This window comes from Ammodytes marinus (genome assembly GCF_949987685.1).
Source record: "Ammodytes marinus genome assembly, chromosome: 20".
Lineage (NCBI taxonomy): Eukaryota > Metazoa > Chordata > Actinopteri > Uranoscopiformes > Ammodytidae > Ammodytes > Ammodytes marinus.
The window spans coordinates 9,456,530-9,479,429 of NC_137224.1; the positions used below are offsets into that span (position 1 = coordinate 9,456,530).

The 22,900-nt window shown below is 39.1% G+C and overlaps 2 protein-coding genes across 2 annotated transcripts; one reads left to right on the top strand and one right to left on the bottom strand.

Annotated features, from left to right (window-relative positions):
* Positions 1-1,313: 1,313 nt before the first annotated feature.
* On the bottom strand, positions 1,314-3,684 carry LOC307267012 (large ribosomal subunit protein eL19). The gene is made up of 6 exons (XM_080049183.1): positions 3,634-3,684; positions 2,493-2,599; positions 2,277-2,399; positions 1,907-2,027; positions 1,697-1,807; positions 1,314-1,506 (listed from the first exon to the last, which is right to left on the bottom strand). The coding sequence occupies exons 1-6, from the start codon at positions 3,636-3,638 to the stop codon at positions 1,380-1,382; spliced, it is 594 nt and encodes a 197-aa protein (XP_079905309.1). The 5' UTR covers positions 3,639-3,684; the 3' UTR covers positions 1,314-1,379.
* Positions 3,685-4,642: 958 nt separating this feature from the next.
* Positions 4,643-22,625, top strand: gpam (glycerol-3-phosphate acyltransferase, mitochondrial). The gene is made up of 21 exons (XM_080049175.1): positions 4,643-4,782; positions 7,533-7,669; positions 7,860-7,979; positions 8,437-8,510; positions 9,497-9,610; positions 9,877-10,026; positions 10,122-10,221; positions 10,613-10,749; positions 11,117-11,216; positions 13,500-13,712; positions 13,963-14,076; positions 14,362-14,447; positions 15,320-15,432; positions 17,039-17,109; positions 17,601-17,868; positions 17,994-18,151; positions 18,429-18,506; positions 18,660-18,797; positions 18,940-19,129; positions 19,526-19,584; positions 19,717-22,625. Exons 2-21 carry the CDS (start codon positions 7,586-7,588, stop codon positions 19,831-19,833), a joined length of 2,484 nt encoding a protein of 827 aa, XP_079905301.1. The 5' UTR covers positions 4,643-4,782; positions 7,533-7,585; the 3' UTR covers positions 19,834-22,625.
* The last annotated feature ends 275 nt before the right edge of the window (positions 22,626-22,900 follow it).

Sequence of the window (22,900 nt, forward strand, 5' to 3'; positions counted from 1 at the left end):
CTTTGGACTTGATAACACAGTGGACCAACAGCAGCAGATGACATGATACCTCAAATCATCACTGATCCAAATTAAATGTTGCGTTTCATTTGGAAATCAAGGCTCCACAGTCTAGAGGAAGAGTGGAGGGGCACAAAATCCAAGGGGCTTGAAGACCACTGTCAAGTTTCAACAGTCAGTGATGATTTGAGGCACCATGTCATCTGATGGTGTTGGTCCACTGTGTTATCAAGTCCAAAGTCACCACAGCTGTCTACCAGGAGATTTTAGAGCACTTCATGCTTCTGTCTGTTGACAAGCTTTATGGAGATGCTGAATTACTTTTTCCAGCAAGACTTGACACCTGTGCCACAGTGCCAAAACCACAAGTAACTGGTTGACTGACCATGGTATTACTGTGTTGATTGGCCAGACAACTCTCCTGACCTGAACCCAATAGAGAAACTATGGACTATTGTCAAGAGGAAGATGATACACACCAGACCCAACAATACAGACGAGCTGAAGGCCACATCAAAGCAACCTGGGCTTCCATAACACCTCAGCAGTGCCACAGACTGATAGCATCCATGCCACACCGCATTTAGGCAATCATTTGTGCAAAAGGGGCCCAAACCAAGTACTTAGTACATATGCATGATTATACTTTATAGAGGGCCGACATTTCTGTATTTAAAATCCTTTTTTTATTGATTTTATGTAATATTCAAATTTTCTGAGATTTTGAATTTGGGGTTTTCATAAGCTGTAAGCCATAATAATCACAATTATAACAAATAAAGGCTTGAAATATCTCACTTTGAATGTAATGAGTCTATATAATAGTTTCACCATTTAGGTTGAATTACTGAAATAAATGAACTTTTGCACGATATTCTAATTTTTCGAGTTTCACCTGTACATATTGTTTACTTTTGAATGAGTCAGACAGCAGTCAAAACAAATATGAGATTGCAAAATCCCAATGGAATTTATGAAGCTTCTGGGATGAGTGGCCAAATAGCTTTTTAGATATATCTTTTAAATGAGTTACCTTCATCAGTGTTTGAAACATCTGTATGAGTGAAATGAATGTAGACATCCTTTGTGATGGTAGATTCTGGTGCTCTGCTGCCACCTGTTGGATTTTTAAGAACAATACCCCAAAGATGCAGCAGAGCTTTTCCTAAGCCTGCATACATACAAGCCAACTGTGCTTATATTTCTCACTGCACTCCACTACAGAATGACAAACACAACTGTATCCTTTGTCATTTTTAACAACAAAACTACAGCAGACATCAGGCAGTCGATAATCACCAACAAACAACTAGTTTCTTTTATCCAAATTTATTAACAAGAAAACGGGTAATCTGAGAATGGAAACTTTTGGTTTAGATTCACTTCTTTGCATCTTCTTCCTCCTTGGACAAGGCCTTAATGAACTCTTCTTTCTTGGCCAAGAGACGTTCTTCTCTGCGCTTGCGAGCCTCCCTTGTCTTTGAGCGGCGAGCTTCAGCCTGGTCACTGGGTGGGTAAAGGGAGGTGGACAGAAGAGAACGTATTTAACATTAAACAGTGAACTTTCAGAAATATAACTAACAAAATAAAATTCCAACAGCTATAAGGTGTTATTAAGCGTTGTCAGGAAAATAATGAAAGAAATTTATAAAATCTTAAATAAAATAAAACACCATATTGATAGAGAGCAACTTACGAGAGAAGCTTCTTGCGAGCCTTATCTGCCTTCAGTTTGTGGATGTGCTCCATCAGGATGCGTTTGTTTTTGAAGACGTTACCCTTGGCCCTCAGATACAGACTGTGGTACCTGGAGAAAACAGAGAATACGTCGGAGCATTCTCAAAGCAAGATGAACTTGGGAGTTTAAACTACACTGGCTTATTCACCAGCTGGAATTCACACTTACATGTGCCTGTCAATTTTCTTGGCCTCCCTGTAGCGACAAAGAAGGCGGCGCAAGATTCTCATGCGCCGCATCCAACACAACTTCTCGGGCATACGAGCATTGGCAGTACCCTTTCTCTTACCTGGGCAGGAGGAAAATTGTAAATTAAATAAATTGGCACGATAATCCCTAAGAATATGCAGATATACTGTAGCAGTATATAGTTTTATATAGAAATAAAAAGGAAAAAGAAATGCAAAAGTGACTTATTTTGTTTATTGGGCAAACTACTAGGATCACTACAACTTTGAAATAGATAATGTTAGCATAGGTTACAATGTAGAATCTTTGACAGCAATTAAAGTGTTGCGTATGCAGGAAAATCACCCACCAGCGCCCATGTGACGTCCCTTGCGACGTGCCAATGTGTTCTTGCGGCAGCGTGCGCGGGAATGAACCGTCACAGGTTTTCTGATGATCAGTCCATCCTTCACGAGTTTTCGGATCTGCTGGCCTGTGGTACAAACACAATGTAATAAGGGTGCCATACTAAACAAACCAACGGGGAGAAAAAAATTAATCCTCTGGCGCAAAGAAAACAACTCACGAGAATTTGCATTGGCAATCTCATTGGTCTCATTTGGGTCGAGCCAAATCTTCTTCTTGCCACAGCGCAAGACGCTGGACGCCAAGCGCTTCTGGAGCCTGAGCATGCTGGATAAAAAAGGAACACATTAGATTGGAGGATATTAGATAAATACAATGGAAAAGATTACTGTAGATATAACAAGTTTCTTGGACTTTAAAGGAAATATATATCTTATTGGGAAATGGGTATATTATTTTCTCACCTTATTAAAGCTGACAAAGTTAATGGCATGATGCAAGTGCATTTGGATAACAAATAGAACACACTAATAATTAAAAAGCATACACAACGCAAAATTGCACACATAATTTCCTATTCAATTCGACAACAATAAAACCTTCATAGTGAAATGTGCTAAATTAGCCGTGCATTTTCCATCACCTGATACTGATGTGACAACAGTGAAGAAATATACCACTCGAAATGTGTCATTAATGTCCAAGTGCTGATCCATGACGATATGCCTAAAACACGTTGTTGTATTTATTATAAGAAGGAAATAGATCTTAATGTTGACAAACAATTGACAGCTGCCAATCAGTCGTTCATAAGGTTGGACACAGGTGGCAGACCGTGATTCACAGGTTTATATTTTTACTAGTGAGTTTAGGAGATGCTTGTTGGTCTGCCTATAAATAGTAAGCACACAATGCAAAAGCACTAATGCTAAAAATGCCTGGAAAAAAAATGCCTTTTAAAAAGGGCGAGGACCACAGATAGTATAAAAGGTAAGGACCAGAAAAGAAGAGACGGACGAAGAGAGCACCTAATTAAAATTGCGCCGTCTCAGTATGACTATTTCATTTGATCTACATTTTGTGGCACTAACATTGACAAACGCACGAAAGAGTGAATAATTGCCAGCTATCCGCCGATAAGGACCCTTGTTGTTTCAGTAACATGTAATGACATGTCTTGGTTAACTAGCTATGTTAGCTCACCGTCATAGGCCCACACGCTACGTGTTCAGATAGAAACGTAACTTTAATTGAACTAAATAATTTGCGTCTTTACTTTTCTCTTGAATAACAACCAACAAAATTGTTAATCGTTTGCTTGGAATAAAGACACATATTTAAAAGTCAAATGTGTAGCTTACCTCATGGCTGCCGCTAGCTTAACAGAAACGACGGAAATAGAAAGACTGAGTCACTACCATTATATCTATCGCTACGGGGGAGTTGAAGGCGGCAGTGCCAGAAAAAAATTGAAAGTTATTTATAACTGACATTTAAAGTTGCAATTGTATTTTAGGATGCATATATTTCATGTGAAATATGTTAGTTTATTGTGTCAAAATCAAACTATGTGTATAACCCATCGCCATAGGAGAGTGGTACATTCCAGATAAATGTATTGTAAATGTCTGACCACTGGAGGGCGCACTACATCCATTTTCCAGAACTGCTTTTGTTCTTTGTATTAATGTTATTTGCGTTATAAGACTAAATTGTTATTGTTTTTATTTTTTATTTGAAAACGCTGCCAGTATTGATGTAAATGCAATAGTCCCAGAAAGAAACAAAATTATTATATTTTTATTTATTTTAAACATATTTTTTAAATAATACAAACGTTGTGTACACTCTCAAGTTGTACAAAACCAGTGAAATTGTCCATTTATGTCAATTTTAAGATAATGTACTACATACGAAATAATATTCATATAGCATTGACAAATAAGGTAGCAATATTTTAAAATAATACTAAATAATAATGATAAACTAGGCTAAATAATGGAACAAAGGGCTATAGTAATACTCATCAATAGGTTTTTGAACTTTTTTCCCCTAATAGATTAACCCATTTAAGTAACATCAACAATGGGGGGAGGTATTTGGCAAAGCGATATTTATGAATATAGTATTTTGGTTATTATAATAATAAAGTATAAATGTGAAATCTTTGATACTATAGATGCTCTATGGATAAGAAGGTTGGGGCTTGGGCATAACGGGCATAACACGCAAAGGTAAAAGGCAGAATGGTAGGATCGTCTATGGGTAGGACTGGCGCAGTGCTGCCCTCTCATGGCCCCCGGCTGTACAGCAGCAGTTCCCCGCTGGACTAAAACAACAGCGCTCCTGCCGTCTGTCACATTTCTGTCTGACAGAGCCGTGCTGCTGCTCATACCCCCGAGGGGAGTCGAGCTCTCATTTGGTCCCTCAAAAACCCGAACGCTTGCTGGAGTTTTTACCTACGATATATATATTTTTGAGATATGAGTCAGCGTAACACAACATTCAAGGTAAGGGAGAGATTGTTCTCGCGAGCATGGCTAGCGGGCTAGTCCTAGCTTCGCCCCCATATACTGTATGGAGTAACTGTTACTAATGCGACGCGTGTATTGTCATGGAGACAATAAGATGTTCGCACTTCGCATGACTTGGTTGACACATTTGTGACCAGTAAAATACCAAAAGCAAATTATCGGCCGAGTTTGAATGTCATAACCTCGCGTTATCCAGTTAACTTTACATTGACATTGAGTACAAGACGACCCTCCACAGTATGGGATATATAATCTTTTAACCTTGGCATGTCTGCTACAGTGAATTTAAGTCAATTACTTAAACGTGGACCCGTGTGTCATTAACGTATCTAGCGCTAACGTGAAGCTAACTGGGCTCTATTCTGGGTATTGCAAGTCCCTTAAGCCCCATACCGTTTGCCTCGTGAGGCTCAGTCGGCAGCATGCCATGCAATGAGCCGGTGTCTGTGACAGAAACCTCTCAAGTCACGGCTTAATAACTAGATTTTCTATAGGGTGCAACTGGAGCCATTAACTAGATATTATAATAAGACTGCGGCCAAACAACACGGCGTTACTTATGTAGCCAACCCAGACATAAGGGGTGCCTGGTTTGTGCCATTGTTGTCTGCGCTGCTAGTCATCTTGTACTCCCCATCTGTCACCCAGGGACTTCTCCTGTTTGACCTGCTTATTGCAGACAGCTTGGAGCATGTGAGAAGGATTAACCCAGTAGTTGTGTACAGTGTTAAGAAGAGGAATGTTTTTTTTGTAATCATCTGGAAAGATTAACGTGGTGAGATGATGTAGTATTCCATCAATTGCAGATTGGTATCATGCCATGATGAGTAACACAATAAAATAATCAAACTTAATCAAAGCCACAGCTTCCTTTGTAATACACTTCCTGGCTGTAAAAATCCAAGCCTTCTTTAAATGGGTGGATAATTATTTGATATTGGCTTATTAAATAAAAAAAATAACCTGAAGTGTTATCTAAATGTCCCGTTTCATTTCATTAAAAAAAGGGATTTATTAGATTTTTTTAAGTTGTTTGTTTTTGTATTTTACTATTTCTCATGCCATTATTCTTAGTCAATGTACCTGCAATGGAATTTTAAATGATGGTCGCCTTCACCTGTTACCTAATGCTCCAGGCTCTTAATTCTTCAGCGTCTTTGTTTTTGCCTCAGACAAAGTCAGTCCATCCACTGGAGTACTCTCGGTCATTGACCCTTTTCTAAACCCAACCAGTTTCCGCTCATCAGTGTGCGTATCACCTACTACCACTACAACAGAACAATGGCTCAAAGAGCATTCATCCACCGTTGGACACTTGTTAACCGGGGAACATTTTAGCTAAAAGGCTTGCATTACTGACATCTCCTTATTTACAGAAGCAGTTCGAACGATGATTCACTTCCTCTTATCTGTCACGCATAATCTACAAATCATTCATTCATTAACCTGTTTCCATATGCATGACGGGCACTTTCTGTGGTGTTTTCTATCAATTATCTTCCATTTTGTCTCAGAAAAGCAGTTCATTGGTAAATATCACAGTGAACATGTTGGTTATGGTCTGTTCTAGACCAATGTCTCTCAACCAGCACTGACATGTTTAGAAAGTGGAGACAAATGAAGAGTAAACAATTGGGAAAACAAACAGGGCCAATGTCAAGGTTTTTTTTTTTGCTTTTTTTTTTTTTTTGCTTTTTTTTTTGTAGGTATTTGGGGCCCAGAGATGCCACACAGCTCCATTGTAATATCAGCTTAACAAGACAGCAAGCAATATATATGGAGGACCATTATGTGCTAAGTCACTTAATGACCTGAAATAGTATTTTACAGTCTTTTAATCTTCAGGACACCGTCACAAATAATCAGTCGAATAAATAAATCATACCAGATCTTAAAGGGAAAAAAGTATAAGAAAAACTTTATACAAAAACAAAAAAGCATTATTTCACTGGGATAAGAATCTCTACATGTATTCTCTGTTTAAATGTTTTAAGCCCACCCCTCTCCCATGTTATTACTATTTTGAAGGCTACATTTTCAAAGCTGTATTTGAAGAGTTCAGTTCTTTGTAAGAACCTTTCCCACCCAAAAGTTAACTAACCTGTAATAGATATTATTAGAGCTCCAGTGAATACAAAAGTGATTCATCCTTAAACTCTTACAATCCTTCGGGTAGTCGTTCAGGTTTTCAATTATATGATGTGTAGAGCTGAATACATTGACTGGGTGTGATTCGTCGCCGAGGCAGACGTTGCGCCACTGGAGAGCTATGTTTATGTTACAGCACCATTATTATGATATCTTTGTTTTGTTGAAATCTGAAGCAAGCACATTGTAGCGCAATCTATTTTTGCTTTGAAGATTTCTTTCACCATAAGCAATTCATACTTGAGTATTTTCTTTATAGTTAAAGATAAAAATGTATCTGCTTCAAATTAAAGCTCCATGTTATTTTCACACTCACCTTGTTTAAGAACAAGCAGTATACAAACACACCGTGCACATTGACATCAAATTCATAGGGAGACTCCAGTTCCGCTTCTAAATCTGACTTTTGTGTGTCTCAGTAGATGCTCATGTGGTGTATTTGAAGTATAAGCTGACTGACTTGTGGTACTACACACAAAGTCAATTTAGAATATTGCCTTTAGAAATTAAAGTTTTTATGGAGTAATGCATTTTAATCTTTTAAAATGTAACCTTATGATATCCTTGTTTCCCTGCAGCTTGCCAGCTAGTGGTGTGTGATCTGGAGGGAGAGGAAAGGACAGCGGACAATATGGAGGTGTCAGATGGCTTACTGCTGCAGGTCAACAATGGAGAGCAATGGTGTAACCGCTGGAAACATCCCAACGATGACTCGGTGAGACAGACAGACAGACAGACCCACATCAACGATGTCTCTTCATAATGCCTTTTATATTGTAGGATCAGCATAAAACATCTTACTGAAACATCGATTTTTAATCTTGTCTTAGCAGGCATATTTTCCATAGAACAGGTTTACCTGCACCTTCTCTTAAGTAATTGTTTGTGTATGGATGTGTCTCCAGGACCGCAGTACCAGCCCCTCAGTCCTGCGCTCTGTTGCCAGCACGTGGAAGGAGGGCCTGCTGAACAGAAAGAGGCCCTTCGTGGGCCGTTGCTGTCACTCCTGTACGCCGCAGAGCTGGGTAATGTGACGCCACTATCAACTACTTAACTCTTACATGTTATTGGAAATGTTTATATTCAAAAGAAAATCATCAATATTTAGTTTGCCGCTCCAGTCAAAATGAATAGTGGCTCTCAAGAAGTCCACCGAGTCACAATTGAAATATAAAAAAAGGTATCATTCATGACATGTTCTCCAATTTGGAATATCATTTAAAGAAAAAATATATGTTAATAATAAACAACTATAAATAAATAAATGTGCTTGTAAAAGTTACAAGTGATGTATTAACGTGTTACAAGCCAATGAAATGGCAGCAGAAAGACAATTTGTTTCCAGCTCATGCTACAGAGCTACAGTATAAAAAACAGGCAGACAAAATCAGACTGGCTTTGTGTAACTTAGTTGAAGTTATGTTGATGATTCAAGTTCCTATCTTCCTTTCCATAAAAAATCTGTCTTTGTTTTGGTCCCAGGAGAGACTGTTCAACCCCAGTATACCATCTCTGGGACTGCGCAACGTCATCTACATCAATGAGACCCACACCAGGTAAACACAGCAACATCTGCTCCATTATAGTATCACTTCCTTCCACAGTGGCCCATTGGCTTGGCAAGAGAAACATGTTTCAAAACTACTCGTAGACGTGGTTGGGTTTCACATGTTTCTTTTGGATCTGATGACCTTTACATGGTCGCTTGCAACAAGAGCAAGAGCTCTTACTCTTCCTGCATAGTGCAATAAACACAGTGCACACAGGCGCTGGCTTTTTTATTTATGTTTAATAAATGGCTTTATGTCAAGAGGACCGATGTTGTGGAAACAGTGGAAAGGTAGACAGATTAATAATTTAAAGTGTTTGTCAGTGGACACCGGACACTTGCCTCAAGTGATTGATCTCTAAGCAGTAAGATATCTTCAGACCTCAAATCCAAAAAATAAAAAGACAGGCTCGATGTAAAGAGTTTGCTTTTTTTTAAGTCTAGTGCAATCCTTTTGGGTAGATTTACCTTAAATAAGTCTATCAGCCATCATCTTCCATATTGCACAGGATCATTTGAAATAATTAGGTTTTTATTCTTGGCATGTAGAAATCCCCGAACCCAGATGGGCTAAAGCCAATATGGACAAGTTAGTACATTTAGTTTTGTCTAACACAATCAGTAATGTGTTATGCATGAGCTCAGCAAGTTGTAATGAAACTGACCTTACAAAACCATTGTCACAGAAAGTTGTTTTTAATAGATAAGACGGACACATCTGATCTCTGGTTCCTGAAAATGTGTTAAATGACCAAGAACAATATTGCAACCAACAATACCAAGCTTTGTATGAACATACCTTTTTATTCTTTGTGCATGGGTGTTTGTATTTGAGAAAGATTTTTATTTCATGTCTCCACAGATGTTTATATCGCATTCATTCTATACAAAACATGTGAATGCATTCATTAGGGTAGCCCTGCACACAATGCATTTCAGAATGTGTCTTGTGTGTACATTGATGCACATGTGTGACTGTTTGTGCTCATGCAGACAGCGGGGCTGGCTGGCACGCAGGCTGAGCTATGTGCTGTTTGTCATGGAGAGAGACGTCAACAAGGACATGTTCCCTAGGAACGTAGTGGACAACGTTCTCAACAACAGCAGGTAAGAGTCAACTCAACAATGGAACATTTAGCGCCATCAAAATCCCATTGAGAAGAGTGAGTAACAGCCCCTGTTAGAATAAAACTCCAAACCTGACCAACATTAATATAATTATAATGCACATGAATGGAAAACACATTTGATTAATTGCAGCTGGGGATACAAAAACGAGACCAGATTAAAGCTACAGTGCGTAACTTCTGTCGCCCCATGAGAAATTCTGAGTAATTACACAATGTTATGTTTTGTGCTGTTGTCCTTCGCAGGGTGGAGAGCGCTATTGTGACGGTAGCCACAGACTTGGACACTGCAGCCAGCCAGCCTGGCCAGGATCACAAAGCTCACAGTAAAGCGAGGCAGAAAGCCCGGGGCGTCCTTCAGGAGATGGTGGCCAACATTTCACCAGCCTTTATCAGGTATATACTGTGTTCCAAAAAATCTCACCTTGCTATGATTAGATTATGCCTGCTGCAGCGCTTAAGATTGTGTTCTCCTTGTTCCTTTCGTTCAGGCTGACAGGGTGGATCCTCCTGAGGCTCTTTAACGGTTTCTTCTGGAGCATCCAGATCCACAAAGGCCAGCTGGAAATGGTCAAGAAAGCTGCTACAGAGGTCAGCAGCAACTAAAATGGATTACACTGTCACACCATGATTTTATACACATATTTGTGACAAACGTTGATTGGCTGAACATGGTATCTAACAAGGCACTTCATTATTACATTTCACAAACTGACACAATAAAATACAAGCAGAGCTTTTTCATGTACACAGTTGTATTAACTCTTGGCACGTTTAAAAAAATAATAATTATTATTAGCAGTGCAGCAGTCTTATTTATTCATCACCTCACCACAATACATTTCTGACACATGGTAATGACTAGTTTATTCACATAAGACACAAGATCAAATTAGATGTTAAAATGTTTCTATCCATTGTCAGCTTTTTAACCACTATCTATGTCTTATGTTAAAATCCTCAAGGTCTCTTGTCTTTACAGCAGAATGTGCCCATGGTGTTCCTGCCCGTTCACAAATCCCACATCGACTACCTGCTCATCACGTTGATTCTGTTCTGTCACAACATCAAAGCCCCGCATATTGCTGCTGGAAACAACCTTAGCATCCCTATCCTCAGGTAAAAAGCGGTCTGGCACTAATCTGTATTCCTGCTCCCTTTTTAAGTAAAATCAAAAAGGATCAGTTTGTATTCAGAGATTGAAGAATTCTTTGAAAATAGATCAGAAAGGCATGAGCGCTGAACTAAACGGTGAGACTAAAGATTAACTCTGATCTTACAAAGAGGGAATATAAACGGCCGGCCAGCCTGACAACAGGTTGGGAAACTGTTTTTTTTTTTAAACTTCCTTGATATAGTACTTGAGGTTCTTAAACTGATCTTCTTTAGCACATGGGAGTTCATTATACAGGCCCCATCTTTTACTAGCTTGTGTTGCCTAGAAACAGAGGAATGGTTATTAAAGTCAATGTCCTTTTGTTTTCAGCACCCTGATCCGTAAACTTGGAGGATTCTTCATACGGCGGAAAATGGAGGAGACGTCGGATGGGAAGAGAGACATTCTGTACAGATCACTCTTACAAGTAGTAAGTCCCAAGACACTGTTTATCTTCTGCAGTAATGGCTGGTTCATGTAACTGCAGGTGGTCTTCATGCATTCATGCTCCTCTGTGTGCTCTTTTCACTCCTGAGCTTTAAAGGCATTCATTATATAATGTTAGCTCAGCTTTCTAGTCTTTATATTTACTGTAAAATCAGTCTTTGCACAGATTGATGCCTCAATTTAACACATCATAACATTTTGCATTTAAAATAAGTTCCTAAAAACCCTCCCCCTGTGCTGTAGCAGTGTCTGAATAACTTCTCTAAGCATCTCTTAAGCTTCTTGTGAAAAAGTAAAATGCTGTTTGGCTGAGAGATTCTGCTTTCACTGAACTGACCTAGATTCAACTCATACTTCATGTCAATCTGCTCTGTTGGGACTGTGGGTAGGTTTATTCATCGTCTTACATACTTTCACACATTAATAATACATATTGTAGTAGTGTAACCCGATGGTTGCATCACTGTAGTACAGAGTTTTGACTCCTGTGACAGTTGGAGTATAATATCCCAAATATAAACAGTAAAATGGTTGACATATTGTTTCGGAGCATTTTGAAGCTGAGTCAACGTAAAAAGTTGGGATGTATCTCCACCCGGACGTGAGCATTTTGCAACCCCAAGAAAGTCACTGGTGGAACAGCTTTTTGAATGGACTGAATGAGAAATCAGGGGCGGATTAATACTGGAATCTGAACCTTTGGTTCAGCTCTAGTATTTGGATAATATGGCTTAAATAGCTTTAGCTAATGAGAAACCTGAAGTAGTACTAATGTGAGTGACCACCAGTGGTGATATTAATGCTTTGTCACCATAAGCTTCTGGTAGCATGAAGTCTAATGCATGAATGCTCTTTCTACAAAACTGTTAGGCTGCTTAGTGGATTAACCTAATGTTACCAGTGTATAAGACTTGAATTGCTGTTCATTTGTGTGTTTGGAAATAGTGAAAAGGAATTGAGAATAATAAAGGCAACACATAATGTTTATTGTGCCTTTTAAGATAAGTGCAGAAGTGTCCTAAAGATAAGAATTATCAGGTAAAGACATGAGCAACTGTTGGAAATAATTAACAAATAGGGTGTACATGTTAGCAACTGTAAGTGTGGAATATGTAACCAGCAACCCATTCTGTTATACTTTAAATGTGGTAGGAGATGAGATTTTAATCCGGCATGCCTGTGTCAATTGTATAAATGTGCCGTAGAAGAAGTGCAAGCATGAGAAGGGGGAAACAAAGCCATGACCTGCTCTAATTTCATTTGCCCCTGTGAAGTTGCTCCTGTGAAAGCCGAACCCGGCCGTGTGTCCCTTTCACAGCTCACACTGCCACATCCATTTCAGGACAAAGCCTCTCTCCTCAAAAGTGTTTACATAGCAAGACACAGCTGTATACTCAGCATGGCTGCCTTGGCGCGTACCCAATTCTGTGCAGCATGTTTGGGGGTCAAACTATTGGTGACTGACCACAGTATTCCCTTTCCCTGACTTCCACCTTGTAATAGAGTCATTGTCAATCTTTTTTTTTCATAAGAATTATGACCATAACATACACAGTATTATTATTATTATTATTATTATTATTATTATTATTATTATTATTATTATTATTATTATTATTATTATTATTATTATTATTATTATTATTATTATTATTATTTATTTATTATTTATTATTATTCTTTCGGACAATTCCACACAATACACAATTATCTCTTTCACATCATACATCTTAATTTGTGTTGTCCGAAGGGTGACGGAAGAAGCCTAAGGCTTATCGAGTCCCGCCCCCAATAATAATTATTATTATATAGTTTAGTTTAGTTTACCGTAGTTTTATTTGTGCAGATAAACAAGATTAAAATGGCAAGAAGATGCGCATAAACATACATAAATGCACGGGTGGGACAAAAGAAACCCCGAAGGGCTTATAAGGGATGTCCACCTGATATTAAATTACAATAAGGTAAAGAAAAAAAGTTAAAGGAAAAAAAGACAAACAAAAAAATTAAATTAAAGAGCTAAAACAACTACAAAGTCATGTTACAAAAATGAAAATACATTTAAGTACATATAGTAAAAAAGCAAAGTAAAGATGTAACTAACAAGCAAAAAGACAATATAACATACATTCAGTTTCACAAAGTATCGTAAGCTTTTAAAATGAGGTACATTTTAAGATGTTTTTTGAAATACAGTATGTACATCATTTATCCAACCATTCTTACATCAACATTTTCCTTTGTGTTTCATCAATATCTCTTATAGTATACAGAGGAGTTGTTGCGTCAGCAGCAGTTTCTGGAGGTCTACCTGGAGGGCACCCGCTCCCGCAGCGGAAAGCCGTCTACAGCGCGTGCAGGCATGCTGTCCATCGTGGTAGAAGCACTGTGCACTGGGTCCATCCCAGATGTACTGGTGGTGCCAGTTGGCATCTCTTATGATCGTATCATTGAGGGCAACTACAATAGCGAGCAGCTGGTAAGTGCTTGGATGATGTCTGTTGTTTGTATGCACTTTTGCCTTGGCAGCAAAGCTGTTAGTCAAGAAAAAAAAATAAAATATTTTATAGTTTTTGGCTTTTGAAATTGTAGCTGTAGAGGAATGAGGAGACACAAGGTGTGTTAGCTTGATAGATAACTTCAACTGTGTAGTCTAGTCATACAGAATACGTTGTTATGGTGATTATCATGTCTACATTTGAACCATCTTAACCCCTCAATCCCTACAGGGGAAACCTAAGAAGAATGAGAGTTTGTGGGGAATAGCATGTGGAGTGTTCAGGATGCTGAGGAAGAACTACGGTTGTGTCCGAGTCGACTTCAACCAGCCTTTCTCTTTAAAGGTGACGAATTACAGATTTACATCAGCTTTTATTCAGCTGCTATGGCCACATGTGGATCTTGGTATAGAAAGGATTTTGGATGTCAGTATTTTAAAGCATTACAACTGTTACAAAACCTTAAAATGCAAGAATCTCACGTTCAGAGATCATTCTTTCTTTTGGTTTCTGAAAATATTTATAAATTGAGAAAATAAACTATGTGTCTTATACTATACAGTATTAAGTTTAAAACTAAAATGTTAGGTAACGTATTTGTAATTAACCTTTTTTTTGCATCAAATACAGGAGTACCTGGACAGCCAGAGAAACCGGCATATTCCACCATCGGCGTCCCTGGAACACACGTTGACGCCCATCATTATTTCTGCACAGTAAGTGAAAACACACAAACAAACAAACTCCCCACAAACTCGCCACTCTGACAGTCAACTTTATCGTCTTACGACCAGTGGACATGTGCAAACCAGCCGCCACACAGTCCCACCTGTAATATCATGAACCCTCGGGTCACAAACTTGACTTCTGCCTCCTGTCACTTCACAGCTTCGTCTGTTCTCTGACATCTGAGCTCAGCAACTTAGGTTAGCGTAGGCAGGGGGTCATTTTGGTTCAGCGCTGTCCTTTCATATTTAAAACTAATACATTCCGTACGTTCACAAGGACAGCTGCGTTCCATCCCAGCTGGTCCGCAGTCACAAGTTCAGAACTCATACCAGTAGAGCTGTCCGAAAAAAATAAACCTCCGGACACAAACTGCAAATCCTCTTTCATAGAAAGTGCCCTACAGCATGTGTAGGGCACATGCTGGGGGAGCAAAGGTTAGCAGAAATAGCCAGAGGCTCCAGAGGGTGTTGCTATATGAAGGATCTTATTTGGTGAGATATTAGGTTTACTTCTGATCGGATTAGTGTTTACTTATAACAGAAAGGGCTGTTTGTTTGCAGCATAAAGCAATTGTGCTGAAAAGTAGTACGCAGGGAAAGCTGAAGACCTTTTTGTGCCATGTTTTTCTGAGTCTAAAGTATAATTTTATTATTGTATTAAGACTTAAATATCAATTATTTGCCATAGTGCAAATACCTGTTGGTGTTCATTCAGACCCTTACCCTTCAGACCTATATTTAAACAACAAAAGAGAAGGAAAACCACTATTTTAAAATGTGCATAATATATCATGCTGATGATAAGAAATGTACCAAACTGTATGTATGTTTTTATTGATGTGGTATTATTGTTCCTCCAGACCTGATGCTCAGTTGTTCGAGGGCCCTGAGGAGGATCAGCTGAACAGAGAGCTGCCTGACGACATCTTAAAACGACAACTCATTAACAACCTGGCCAAGCACGTCCTCTTCAGTAAGGAATCTCCAACTCCACAACCGTTGGATTAACACATCCTAACAATAGTCCTGTTCCTAGTAATATTTACAGCGTTATTTTTACCCTCACCAGAAATCTCCAACTAAAGCTGTGTATTTCAAACTTACAGTGCAACTAATGTCATTATATTTGATTTGTCTTGGCCAGGACATACGCAAACCAGCCGCCACACAGTCCCACCTGTAATATCATGAACCCTCGGGTCACAAACTTGACTTCTGCCTCCTGCCACTTCACAGCTTCGTCTTTTCTCTGACATCTGAGCTCAGGAACTTAAGTTAACGTAGACAGGGGGTCATCCTAACAATAGCCCTGTTCCTAGTAATATTTACAGCGTTATTTTTACCCTCACCAGAAATCTCCAACTAAATCTGTTTAACTTACAGTGCAACTTATGTCATTATATTTGATTTGTCTTGGCCAGGTCTTCCATGAAAAAGACATTCTTAATCTCAATGGGACTCAACATGGTTAAATGAAGGTTAATAAAAAATAAATAAAAATAAATATATGTAGAGACTAAGTTCCTGAATCATCAAAACACCATCCTATTTAAAGTCTCCCAACCAATATCAGCTATTTGTATTCCATTTATTAAAAACCTTGGAGCACATGTTTACTGCTTTATCAGCAATTACATTTTTAGTGTATTTTCTTCTGCACATGAGTCTCCTTCTCACCCTTCGTTAAAGGTGCACCTGCTTGCAACACGCATGAAATGCTATCCATCATGCCGCCTCCGTTAATTGAAATCCAGCACAGCATCAGTACATCCGCTTCACATCACTCAGGGCTTTCTCTGCCCCGGAGTAGCACTAAAGAAACCGGTTCTCCCCAGCTCATTCAGCTGCATTCTCCTGCGCCAGGCCTATTTGCCTTTTTTCCTCTCGGCCAATCACAAAGCTTCCAGCTGGATGGCATGTTGTTTTCAGCCAATCAGGTGAAAGAGATGATGGAGGAGCAGAAGAGGGGAGTGATGCAGTACCAGTGCTCACACATGTGTTACAGCGTCTTTAGGCATGCTAAAGATGGCCACTAGTAACCTTTATAACACACACACACACACACACACACACACACACACACACACACACACACACACACACACACACACACACACACACACACACACACACACACACACACACACACACACTTATCTCACTGCTATTTTTTTCAAACTTATGAACTGTTTGGAGTCTTTTGAGCTGTGTATGTGTAATGGGAAATGTCATACATAATTAAGAAAAAGCCTGCTAGATTACAAATGGTTGAATTTTTTTTTAAGATGCAAAGAAAGTAGAAAAAAGTTATTACTAAATTCATAATATATCTTCATAGTTAAGAATTTCAATTGCTGTTGCCATAACCCCATCCACTTTCTGATATAAGAGACTTACAATTAACAGCAGAACATTCAGCTGTTTTCAAATAAAAATCTACATTTATTAATGTTGTGTTTTTCTATTGTGTTAATCAGTGCCTTCCAGCTCTCCAGAATTACTCTACCAGAAACCCTGATTTGATATTGTCAGTCTGTTGCGTGTTTCTCATTATTTCCTCTTTGTGTCTCCTTTCACAGCGGCAAATAAGTCTTCAGCGATCATGTCTACCCACATCGTAGCCTGTCTGCTGCTGTACAGACACAGACAGGTAAGAGCCTGGCTGTCTGTCATGTCCTCTCTTCAACCTCCTCCTTTAAACCCATCCCCTTTTTCCTTCATTCTTCACCACTGCCCTCTTCAGATTTTTCTCCTCTCTTCTGTCTTTGTCTTTTTCCTGTTCATCCACCTCCAAATGTCACAGAGCTCTGCATGGTAGTAATGAATGTCTCTCTCTGTTAGAGATCTCGCTCCTCCTGCATCCTCTCTCACCACCTCTGTACATTAGCGATGGGGCTCTGCCCTCTGCAGGCGCACTAATGTAAGTGGGTGGAGGTGGAAAACAATTAGTAAAATTGTCTTTTTCTGTCCTGAGGAATTGTCCAGGGCTGCATGTAACAAACTCAATCTCAGTCTAGCATTTTTCTTGTACTGAATCTTTATAGAGTCACCGATTCTTCTGGACATAAACCATGTTTTTTTTATTGTTTTTATTTTTTTCAAGTGTTCTGAGTCCATATTTTTTCCTCCACTTTGCACCAGGGGGTGGTGCTGTCTAAGTTGGTGGAAGACTTCTTCAACATGAAGGAGGAAATCCTGTCGCGGGACTTTGATCTGGGCTTTTCGGGGAATTCTGAGGACGTGGTCATGCGTGCCCTCCACCTGCTTGGAAACTGCGTCAACGTGACCAGCAGTGCCAATCGCAACGGAGAGTTCACCATCGCACCCAGCCAAACTGTACCAGCACTTTTCGAGCTCAGCTTCTACAGCAACGGACTTTTCCACGTCTTTATTTCTGATGCAATCATTGGTATATTGTTGTTGAGCCAAGTGTTTTTTTTTGTTGTCTCTTTAAACAGTATACATCGCATCAGTGAGACTCAAGTGTTCCAAAGCCTTAATTTTTTAAATATTTTTTATATGATCAATCTCCAGCCAGCAGCATCCTGTCACTGCAGAGAGAGCTGGTGGTGGAGTCAGAGTCTGATCATCAGCCCTGTGACCCCGGTAGCCTCCCTCTCAGTCAGGAGAGACTCATCCGCAAGGCCGCAGGGCTCACTCACTTCCTCATCAATGAGGTTACAGTGGCACCGGTAAGTCCTGTCTATGTTTCTAAACTTTGCACTGGACAGCATGAGTTCAGCAAGTAGTCCCTATGTCCCTATTTTCTTCTTCGCAGTGTCTGAATTGAAGTTTGAAATATTGTATTATATTGGTTACAATGAGACCATAACATATGAACAACCATGTCAATGTCAGATCTTCATCAGACTGTGTGATCAATCAATTTAAACACATTTTCAAGTACAACTCCACATGGTTTATGTCATGTTTAACAGAGTCTCTCCCTTTTTTCTGTCTGTCCTACAGCCCTGTCAGACTATTTACCAGGTTTTACACGACGCTGTGAACAGGCTGATCCAATACGGAGTTCTCTACGTAGCAGAGGTCAGTTCCAAGATACAAACCACACTGCTTGTGGGGAATCACTGTGGCTTATGCTGGAACTTATCTCATGGTGAACAACATGGGGAATGACTTACTGTAGGTGTAATATGGAATGGGCCCAGATGGTCTAATGTGAATGATTGTTTGTGTCAGGAGGACCAGGAGGAACTCAGTCCCAGCCCTACAGAGGAACCTTGGCCCAAAAAGTTCCCGGAGCCCCTTTCCTGGAGAAGCGACGAGGAGGACGAGGACAGTGACTTTGGAGAGGAGCAGAGAGATCGCTACCTAAAGGTCTAGTTTATTCTTTGTTTCATTACAGCCAACCAATTCACAACCATGGCACTATTCTCAAACTATTTTCAAGTTGTGTTTAATCTCAGGCAACATCCAGTCACTGAATTCCTCCCTGTTTTTTTGTTTTTTTGTCAATCAGGTAAGCTTTGCCGCAGAGCACCAGGAGTTCTTTGTCTTCCTCCAGAGACAGCTCAGCCCAGTGCTGGAGGCATATAGCGGGGCCGCCATCTTCGTCCACAGTCTGAGCAAGCCCATGGCTGAGTCTGACTACACCCAGAGGCTCTTCAGATACCTGCTCACACGCACCGAGAGAGAAGTCGCTGCTTATGGTAATACAGAAGTATTTCTGCACATACTGTGCAATTCCTATTGCACTTTATTATATTAACTTTTCTCTTCACAATTTTAGCTTATTTATTATTTATATTATTTAACTGATGTTTTGCTTTTATTCATATTTATATATTGCACTGTAGTGTATTTATTGACTGTTGACATGTGTTAAACACTTTCCTTTTTTATGTACATCTTATGATCTTATCATCACTTTACGAAAAATTGCATTTAAAAAAAAATCCATCCTCAAGGCTTAGTTTTAATAAACTAATGAAGAATGGAATGTGTTAATTTTTGATAATATAATATGAAGAAAAGTCATTATTTGATGCAAACGCACATAAATTCAGTATTTCTGATCCATTTGTATTGTTTGTTTGTTTTTTCAGGAGAAAGTGCGACTCATTACCTGGTTAAGAACACAGTGAAGACATTCAAAGAGCTTGGGGTAAGTTGCTAAACACATGTTTTGATGCCAAGTTATTTAAATACAGTATAGTGTTTAGAAAGTAAGGTTTGGGTGGTGTTCAGGTTGCTCCAGTTGGACTTAAGATTGTGTTGTGATTTTGTTTTTCTGTAGGTCCTGAAGGAGAGACGAGAGAACCGGGTGACGACGCTGGAGCTGAGCAGCACCTTTCTACCTCAGGCCAATCGGAACAAACTCCTGCAGTACATCTTAGGTTTCGCCCTGCTGTGACCCAGACACCTTTCAGCCCAGCTCAGACCCCCAGGCTCCATCCTATCAAGGGCTTCTACTGGTTACTTCTAAACAATCCCAGGTGCTACTCTGTGGAAAGCTTTACCAGGAAGTGCCTTCACGTAACAGCCGCTAACTGTTAGCTGTTAGCCGGAAGAGACTTGAAGCCAGTCTTCCCTTTTTTTCTCTCCGTTGCAGTCTAAGACTCGCCTGTCTTAGAGCTGTACAGCTGATTAGAAGCCGCGTATCATTCTTTGAAGCGGTACCTCTAGGAACCATCCTCTCTTTGTGAACTTTGCCAGTGGAGTTGTGAGGTTTTAACACGTCAATCAAAGTTTTAAACTATCAGAAAAATATATTCGAGCAGGTTAGTAAATAAGAATCACCTTTACAGCAATCCGAACAAAGCAAGCTGCCTTTCGTCTATACAAGTGAACAAAATATGCATAGAAAATAACGGTAAACTTTTACCAGCAACAAAGGCATTTTTGTGTTAACTCCTTCTGCTCGTTTGTAAAACTTCTTTCCAGTGCGCTCCACTATCATACAGTAGAAAACATGTTAATATGTAGTTTGATAAAAGGCTGACGACTAACAACTTCCTGTACATAGGCCACAAACGGTGTCTCCCATATGTAGTGCATTGAAATACATGCAATCTGGTGTCATCAAATGTAATAACGTAGGAGCATAAACTAGAGATATGTCCCTGCAAAATGCGTACATATCCAAATGTTCATTTGCAAAACGATGTCAAAATCGAATTCCCCCTCAAAAACGGCTCTAGTCAGTTATACTGCACAGTTACTGGTCTGGGATATAAAACAAAAAATAAGGCTTCAAATCTATTCAGTCGTGCAAATATATCTACTTGGAAAACACTAAATGTACCTGTTTAAAGAGTCTGATGCCGTTGAAGCCTATAATCACAAGCATCTACAGTTAAGTGCATTCAAATCACCTATATCTAAGTGCATTCAGTTACACTGTCCGACATCAAGTTAAGTTCAAATGCAGCAAAGCTCAGTAACTCTTTGGTCATGCCTTTCAGGGAAAGCAGAGATTTTGGATAACCACCACTTTTTTCCTTAGTCTTTTAATGGTAACCGTAACACAGTCGTTGGGCATTAACAGAAAAGAGGAACTGCATATAGTGTGGTGAAAATGTCTGTTATGTATCCATTGTGTACTCAATCTGAACAAAAGCTCTTATCCATGTGTGAGAACAAGATGGTGTCTTTGGTGTATTGTCAAGAAACTGTTGAAGAAAAGAGATGACATCGTTCTGTTTACTTTTTAAATGCAGACTTATGTGAGGACCAGTTGAAGGAAATAATATTCCTTAACTGTCAGGTTTACGTATTCTTTATCTTTCCTGAAGCAATGCTTCACTTCAAGTTCTCAGCACTTCTGTCTTTGTTTTTTATTTTGCTTTTAAACGGTCTAAAACACATTTAAAACTACCATTGAATGGATCTTGATCATTTCAGAAAAGTCTAAATAGGTTGGGAATAACAAATATTTGTTCATTCAAATCTATAACACTCCAAAAACTCCATGAGTGAGATTAAAACCTGAAAGTGAAACCTCACTATAAACTACTTGTGAATTTAGTTGCAGCACATTTCCCAGTTTTTCTGTTATAATTGTAAAACGATATGACAGGACTCGATATGTAGGTCTCATCTGTATGTGTGTTTGTGATTCTAAATTTGAATACATGTTGCATTGAAAGTCAACATAAATGTACAACATGTAAGTTAATGTTGGTGAATGAGTGCACATCAACTGAAGAAGGAGTGTGTTTGGGAAGGGGAGAGAAGGTTTGATGAATTGTTGGCATTATGAGCAGGGGAACCCAAATCCTAGATTGAAAATGTGAAGACCGAGTGAATGTTATAAAAATGGACATTCTTGATCAGTCAGGGCAATAAAGTGAATGGGAACTGGAGGTCTGGTGGTATACATGTTGATGAATATTTATACTTAAGGACTTGTTACAGCTAATTTTAATGCTTCTTCTCAACATATTGCTTTATTTGATATTCTAAACCTTCATATTTTCATGCTGTTTTTTCAGAAATCTATGTATGTGTAAATGAATATCCCCGAAAAGGGTCAAAGGTAGCTGGCAGAGGATCGATGAGTGCCACCTTATTGCATGTCGAAGAACATAAAAGTAAGTTATTTTAATGGGAAGTGTGATCAGGAGGCACAAAAAATAAATTGATAAGCATTTCTGAGCCCCCCGGCCCCTCCGCCAAGATAAAACCACTCTACGTACGTACTTTACTGTACTGCATGTTTCCTCTGGTCGCCTTTTATTCATCGACACTTCAATATGAACTGTACTTAACCTGACAATTGTATTTTACAGTCTAGTATGTGTGTGTGAATTATGTTGCAGAGAAAGGTATAGTTGTTTGTGTAAGATGGGAGTTAAATGTGTTACCTCTTGAATGTACCTCATCTGCCCCCCGAGAAAAAAAGTCAATGTGATATTGTAGAGCACTCGATGCAAACGGTACAGATACAATGCAGTTTTTTTTAATGAATGGTTCACAAGGGATAGTTTTGAGACTCATTGCTACTGAAGCTGCGTTAAGGACATCCCTCTGACAACTATGTAACTGTAGAATTAAAAAAATAGCCTGTATCTGGGGAGCAGGTGCCTTTTTAATGCACTGTAGTGTTCTTTTGTTTTTTTTCTGTTTTTGTGCATGTTAACAGATCATTTTGTGTGAGAATTCAAAAGAACACTGTAGATTGTAACAAAAAAAAACACATACACGCAGAACAAAATGTGTCACTACTATGAGAAGAATCACCAGCTACTGAAAAAATAAATAATATTTTTTTGTTCTTGCTTTCTGAGAGCAAAGCACAATTGGCATTATTAGATTTTGTTTTTAAATAAATTAATGATAGAATAACAATGGTCTTGTCTGTCTGTTTGTTTAGTTAGTTATTTTCAACAGGGGGAGGCAGTTGGTGTCTGGCTATCAACGTCAGTATCATTCCGTCAATTTGAAAATATGATTATAAAAAAAGAATACATACATATACG

What these genes read in the sequence shown, in the direction of transcription:
- LOC307267012 (XM_080049183.1), bottom strand. An exon ending in GATTGCCAATGCAAATTCTC is followed by an intron (nt 2,400 to 2,492) that starts GTGAGTTGTTTT and finishes TTTGTACCACAG; the next exon opens with GCCAGCAGATCCGAAAACTC. An exon ending in GCTCGCAAGAAGCTTCTCTC is followed by an intron (nt 1,507 to 1,696) that starts GTAAGTTGCTCT and finishes TTACCCACCCAG; the next exon opens with TGACCAGGCTGAAGCTCGCC.
- gpam (XM_080049175.1), top strand. Translation starts at nt 7,586, where the DNA reads ATGGAGGTGTCAGATGGCTTACTGCTGCAGGTCAACAATGGAGAGCAA. An exon ending in ATCAATGAGACCCACACCAG is followed by an intron (nt 8,511 to 9,496) that starts GTAAACACAGCA and finishes GTGCTCATGCAG; the next exon opens with ACAGCGGGGCTGGCTGGCAC. An exon ending in TCAAGAAAGCTGCTACAGAG is followed by an intron (nt 10,222 to 10,612) that starts GTCAGCAGCAAC and finishes TTGTCTTTACAG; the next exon opens with CAGAATGTGCCCATGGTGTT.